General features: G+C 40.5%; 2 protein-coding genes across 2 annotated transcripts in view; one reads left to right on the top strand and one right to left on the bottom strand.

The window, feature by feature from the left end:
- The window catches only part of LOC110511404 (caspase-14), a 22,900-nt gene extending 17,081 nt beyond the window's left edge, over positions 1-5,819 (bottom strand). Inside the window, exon 1 of the mRNA XM_036933991.1 lies at positions 4,730-5,819. The gene's annotated coding sequence lies outside the window, so the exon portion shown is untranslated. The remainder of the gene's footprint in view (positions 1-4,729) is intronic.
- On the top strand, positions 1,973-4,576 carry LOC110511405 (caspase-14). The gene is made up of 5 exons (XM_036933994.1): positions 1,973-2,302; positions 2,774-2,990; positions 3,115-3,228; positions 3,584-3,696; positions 3,811-4,576. The coding sequence occupies exons 1-5, from the start codon at positions 2,147-2,149 to the stop codon at positions 3,988-3,990; spliced, it is 780 nt and encodes a 259-aa protein (XP_036789889.1). The 5' UTR covers positions 1,973-2,146; the 3' UTR covers positions 3,991-4,576.
- Positions 5,820-6,974: the final 1,155 nt, after the last annotated feature.

The raw sequence follows: 6,974 nt of genomic DNA, 5'->3' as shown, positions 1-6,974 counted from the left end.
CGGAGTCATTTTCTTTACCTCGTGTCTGTTGCAAACAATCCACTACTGAGACTTTCAGTTTCAATATGAATGTTTGTTATCTTTGTCTTGAGGCCATTACAATGTCAACATCCTTTATTCTACAGCATGATAAGGGGGAAGTTGGATGACATTTACATTGTGGAACAGAGGAATAGCTCTGTTTTGGTAATAGATGTTGGATGAGAGGTGTTCTTTGAAAACAGGTTACTGGGAACAAACAAACAGCTAGTGTGACAACCTGGTCTCACAGCATTTCGTATTATTCTGTATGTAAATTCGACACATTCCATTTAGTATGATATGGTACGTATTCATTTGTGGATGTCCATCACCCACCTAGTATGATATGTTACAAATTACAATTCCTATTATATATTATGAATTTGCTAAATGTACATATGATATGTAATGAATTAGCTAGGTGGCTAATGTTAGCTAGGCTAGGGGTTAAGGTTAGGAGTTAGGTTAAAGGGTTAGGGGAAGAGTTAGCTAAAGGGTTAAGGTTAGGGTTAGCTAGAAGGGTTAAGGTCAGGGGAAGGGTTAAGGTCAGGGGAAGGGTTAAGGTCAGGGGAAGGGTTAGCTAAAGGGGTTAAGGTTAGGGGAAGGGTTAGCTAAAGGGTTACGGTTAGGGTTAGGGGAAGGGTTAGGTAAAGGGTTAAGGTTAGGGGAAGGGTTAGCTAAAAGGGTTAAGGTCAGGGGAAGGGTTAAGGTCAGGGGAAGGGTTAGCTAAAGGGGTTAAGGTTAGGGGAAGGGTTAGCTAATGGGTTACGGTTAGGGTTAGGTAAAGGGTTAGCTAAAGGGGTTAGGGTCAGGGGAAGGGTTAGCTAAAGGGTTAGCTAAAGGGGTTAGGGTCAGGGGAAGGGTTAGCTAAAGGGGTTAGGGTCAGGGGAAGGGTTAGCTAAAGGGGTTAGGGTCAGGGGAAGGGTTAGCTAAAGGGTTAAGGTTAGGTTTAGGGGAAGGGTTAGCTAAAGGGGTTAGGGTCAGGGGAAGGGTTAGCTAAAGGGTTAAGGTTAGGGGAAGGGTTAGCTAAAGGGGTTAGGGTCAGGGGAAGGGTTAGCTAAAGGGTTAAGGTTAGGTTTAGGGGAAGGGTTAGCTAAAGGGGTTAGGGTCAGGGGAAGGGTTAGCTAAAGGGTTAAGGTTAGGGGAAGGGTTAGCTAAAGGGGTTAGGGTCAGGGGAAGGGTTAGCTAAAGGGGTTAGGGTCAGGGGAAGGGTTAGCTAAAGGGTTAAGGTTAGGGGAAGGGTTAGCTAAAGGGTTAAGGTTCGGGTCAGGTGAAGGGTTAGCTAACAAGTAGTTCCAAGGTAGCTAAAAAGTTGCTAATTAGTTCAAATGCTGAAGTTGTCCGTGATGTGAACGTTCAGGTTACACGCCCACCCATCCACCCCGACTTACCAACCTACTTTAGTTTTTTTAAACTTTAGGTAACCATCTGTCTTATGTTACCATACCAAACGTAAGCTATCATATACATTTCAGTGTCACAGATTCACGTGTACTATGTTACGTCTAGTCTATGAGACCAGGCTGAGTGTGAGCGACGCAAATGAATTGAGAGCTGAAGTAGAACTAGTAACACATGGGCAAGGGAGGGAAAAGCCTTCCGACGAATGAACACAGCATGTAGTCTATTGTTTTACTATAGACAATGTTTTTCATTCTTTTAAACGGTCTTGCTGCAATTCTGTATCTGTCACTCCCCCATGGATTTTTCCTTGAGACCTCATAGATGTCCCGAGCAACAGTGAGCTACAGAACACACACATAAACTATTATAAAAGTAGACTTTATTCCAACAATGTAATGACTTTTTGTGCCTGGTCTTTTCATGTTTTAACACAGGCATTGTAAAAGTTAATTAATGTTTTTTGGGGAAAATACCAGCAGGAAAAGGCTGTCATCACAGTAAAAAAAGGGGTGTGGCATACTGCCACTATGACACGCCCACGAATATGCCTCTACGAAGTTTGATCTTGTTCTAGTTGTAGAATAACCGCGGAGCTGTTTTTGAGACAGATCTTTTTTTGACTAGGTGTTGTTAGTGTGAAATAACTTTGGTTTTCAATCTGTTAAAGTCAAACACTCAACACTACGGCTCGTATTGTTTAGGCTGAGAGCCAGGCTGCGAAATGGACAGATATGATCTAAGTGGCAGACGTGCAGCCGTGATCATGTGCGGTGAGGGAAGACCGGGCTCTGAGTACGATGTTGAGAGAATAAAGGCGCTCTGCAAACAGAATAAGTTTCCTGAACCTAGTTATAGTGTTAAATGCAAAACTAAAGAGGTAAGTCACATCTATTCAAGTCAATGCTTTCTGTGAACAGGCAATCCAATAACACTATTCAGAGAGGAGGGAACACTAACTAAGCTGACTTAAGTCACATCTATTCAAGTCAATGCTTTCTGTGAACAGGCAATCCAATAACACTATTCAGAGAGGAGGGAACACTAACTAAGCTGACTTAAGTCAAATTTAAACTCAGTCTCCCATTGACATCAATGCATAGTAAGTGAACACTTAGGATTTGTCCGAAAATGCTGTATCGTCTGATGTCTCCTACAACTACAGTAGCAGCAGCTAGTGGGTAAAAACATGCATCAGTAAGGTGAGCTAACTTGATTTGTTAGCAGTTTTGCAAACTAAAAACGATTGCTAATTGCTAGCACAGACCAAACTCATGACAGCTGTAAAGAGTATGAGCCCCCCCCCCCAAGGTCTGGAATCTCATTCCCTGCTGTATTTGACCAATTTCAGGACGTAACTGATGCACTGAAGTCATTTCGAAACAACCTGAGCGACGACGTCAGTTGCCTCGCAATGTTCATCATGGCCCATGGTGGACTTGGACACATTGAAGTCAACGACGAAGAGATTCTAGATCTGGAAGATATCTACAAGATGTTTAGCAACAGCCAGTGTCCAGCCCTCCGTGAGAAACCCAAGCTCTTTGTTGTGCAGGCCTGTAGGGGAGGTGTGTCTCTTTACATATCGGTGTTTGAAAGCTTGTGGCCTTTTAATTATTTTTATTTTTATTTTTTTTACATGTTTATTGATAAATACACCGTTTTGTCTCTATTTTCTGCATTTCTCTTCAGTGAAGGGACGTCCTAAAGACCTTTACACAGACGGAGGTAGATCTTCAGGCGCTGTCTCAAAAAAGTTGCTCCCCACGGAGTCTGACTCCATGGAAGTGTATGCAGTGCCTCCAGGTACCTGCTTTCACGTAGCAGTAGTCTATAATCCTTAATGTATTGTCAGTCACGTAACAGAGTAGTCTAGAATCCTTAATGTAATGTCAGTCACGTAACAGAGTAGTCTAGAATCCTTAATGTATTGTCAGTCACGTAACAGAGTAGTCTATAATCCTTAATGTATTGTCAGTCACGTAACAGAGTAGTCTAGAATCCTTAATGTAATAACGTAATGTCAGTCACGTAACAGTAGTCTATAATCCTTAATGTAATGTCAGTCACGTAACAGTAGTCTATAATCCTTAATGTAATAACGTAATGTCAGTCTTAGTTCCCTTTTTTCTGAAGGATGTCTCTATCTTTTTAAACACAGGAAAACTTGCCATCAGACACCCGGACAGAGGATGCCCATTGTTTGAAGAGATGCATAACGTGTTTACGAAGGATTCAGTAGCTACCCGTGATGTGTATGAACTCTTCACAGAGGTCAGCACGGTTGATGGAGAAACCTGCTCATAATGTCATATGATGGATATCGGCCAAAATGTCTTTAAAATGGGGTTTCGTGTACTATTCATTTTCCCCCGTGATCTTTTTCAGGTGAACCAACGTCTGGGTCAGAGGAAGGACCGTAGAAAGGACGGATACGAACATGATTTCCAGCCAACACCCAGAGTCATCAAGACAAACCTACAGCCAGTAGATAAAGAGGATTCATCTGATGACATAGGGCGTTCTCTTCATATTGTGAACAATCTGACCAAGAAGTTGTATCTCTGATAGGGAGATGGGAGGAGGTACAGTAAGAGGAGGAGGGGGGGTGAGGGTTATAAGCACACTCTGAGTGTTGTATATCTGGGTTCAAAGGGACATTCACTTTTAAAATCGCAAGATTGACGTCAGTTTATGTTGATGTATGGCCACTACGAGTGAAAATATTGAAAATAATCAACCTGGATTTTCCAAAAGTATCTTAAGTCCATGTTCATCTTAAGTCGTGTTCACGTTGGCAGTTTGAACAGCCAAAAAAGCACATGACATCAGATATTTCAGCCACATACTGATTTATGGCCATGAATGTATAACATGTATGTGTGAATGTATTAATTATCCTAACCTGCTACGTTAATTCTCCCAACCTGCTATGTAAACAATAAACCGACCCGCGGTGCACCTGGCTATGGCCGGTCTCACCAAAAACGCAGCGTTGATGTTACACCCATACTCATTGCTGTTGATCCACCCAATTATTTTGCAACGCCCATCTTCAGACACACTCCACGCATGCAGTTACGGTTGCCCAAGCCTCTCTCTATGCCCCTCTCGCTATGATTATGCGCTATGATTATGCGCTATGATTATGCGCTATGATTATGCGCTATGATTATGCTCTATGATTATGCGCTAACGTTACTTCGTAGGCACTGAACGTATGCATAGTTTTATTAGGGAAATCGTTATTCGTTATTCTTGCACAGCATGTTAACGTTTAAAATCATAGTATTGTTTTCATACTCACCGGGATCGGCTCCTAACACCAGCCACACGACACGATAAAAAAATGACACCAACAGAATTTGTCCGAGCCTACGGCCGTATTTACTCCGCCGCCCCACATCCTGTCACACTGAACGAGCCAAGACAACAGGTGTTGTGCCGAAAAATCCCCCCCCCCCCCTTCGCGTTCTACATTGCTGCGACTTGCTTGCAGGTTGAGATGTCTGCTCTTCACTCCGTTGTCAGTTCAGCCTACATTTCACTGATCTTAGTAGCAGAAAGCATCTTTGTCTGCAGTTTTCGGTTTGGCTATTTGTTTCAAGCGTATGCGGCGGTTCTTGCTTGTAGTATAGCGTCCACCCGCACACGGGGGCGCAGTATGCCGCTCTGGGTGGCTGCCCATGTCGCCCGTATCTAAATCCCCTACTGATTTCTATTAGTCTACAAATACATCGCTTTGAAAAAATGTGTCATACATCCCATGTCTTATTCGACTAGTATTTTTTGAAAGAGTAAGGATAATAATTCAGTCATGGTTGTTCTGAAATGTTTATTGCTTGCCAACATTTTACTCCCTCTTCTATGTTTAATATAACACACATACAATAATTATTCATTTCGGTTGCTCATCCTGAAGTTTGTTCTATAGAACGTATTTGACTCTTGCCACACAATTAGGGAAATTAGAAGGGGTTGATACTTTAACACGAACCTAAAACCTCTAATTCTCATACAATACATAATCACAGTTTTCATTTTGATGTTGCTATCGAGAACCCGAGGCATTAACCAAGTTATTCTGTCTTATCCAAACGCTTCTCAGCTATAAGCGCTGCTAACCGGTGGTTGTTTTCTTGTTGTTTCTTCAGTAAAGGGTGATGAAAACGATATAATTTTTAAACAAATATATACAATATTTTTCTTTAAAAAGATGGTCAAACTTCATCTCTGTCTATTGGTTGTTCCCAGATGTGTTTAACAAGAATCTTCTTCTTTGGTATCATGTGATTCACTCGTTAGTTTGTACATGCTGCCACCTACTGTGTGGTAATGTCTGGTAGTTCAGTTTACATTTTGAAGTACAAAAATACATTTTAAAAAATGCACCACCAACTAACATCTATATACCACTATTACATACCACCAACTATATACCACTATTACATACCACCAACTAACATCTATATACCACTATTACATACCACCAACTATATACCACTATTACATACCACCAACTAACATCTATATACCACTATTACATACCACCAACTATATACCACTATTACATACCACCATCTATATACCACTATTACATACCACCAACTAACATCTATATACCACTATTACATACCACCAACTATATACCACTATTACATACCACCAACTATATACCACTATTACATACCACCAACTAACATCTATATACCACTATTACATACCACCAACTATATACCACTATTACATACCACCATCTATATACCACTATTACATACCACCAACTAACATCTATATACCACTATTACATACCACCAACTATATACCACTATTACATACCACCATCTATATACCACTATTACATACCACCAACTATATACCACTATTACATACCACCAACTAACATCTATATACCACTATTACATACCACCAACTATATACCACTATTACACACCACTATTACACACCACCATCTATATACCACTATTACATACCACTATTACACACCACCATCTATATACCACTATTACATACCACCATCTATATACCACTATTACATACCACCATCTATATACCACTATTACATACCACCATCTATATACCACTATTACATACCACCAACTATATACCACTATTACATACCACCATCTATATACCACTATTACATACCACCAACTATATACCACTATTACATACCACCAACTATATACCACTATTACATACCACCATCTATATACCACTATTACATACCACCAACTATATACCACTATTACATACCACCATCTATATACCACTATTACATACCACCATCTATATACCACTATTACATACCACCATCTATATACCACTATTACATACCACCAACTATATACCACTATTACATACCACCAACTATATACCACTATTACATACCACCAACTATATACCACTATTACATACCACCATCTATATACCACTATTACATACCACCATCTATATACCACTATTACACACCACCAACTAACATCTATATACCACTATTACATACCACCAACTAACATCTATATACCACT

The sequence above is a fragment of the Oncorhynchus mykiss genome, chromosome 10 (genome assembly GCF_013265735.2).
Source record: "Oncorhynchus mykiss isolate Arlee chromosome 10, USDA_OmykA_1.1, whole genome shotgun sequence".
NCBI lineage: Eukaryota > Metazoa > Chordata > Actinopteri > Salmoniformes > Salmonidae > Oncorhynchus > Oncorhynchus mykiss.
This window is presented reverse-complemented; position numbering and strand designations above follow the sequence as displayed.

Excerpts from the sequence above, each read along its gene's own strand:
- LOC110511405 (XM_036933994.1), top strand. The coding sequence starts at position 2,147 with ATGGACAGATATGATCTAAGTGGCAGACGTGCAGCCGTGATCATGTGC. Across the intron at positions 2,303-2,773 it reads TTAAATGCAAAACTAAAGAG|GACGTAACTGATGCACTGAA; the intron begins GTAAGTCACATC and ends GACCAATTTCAG. Across the intron at positions 3,697-3,810 it reads TGTATGAACTCTTCACAGAG|GTGAACCAACGTCTGGGTCA; the intron begins GTCAGCACGGTT and ends GATCTTTTTCAG.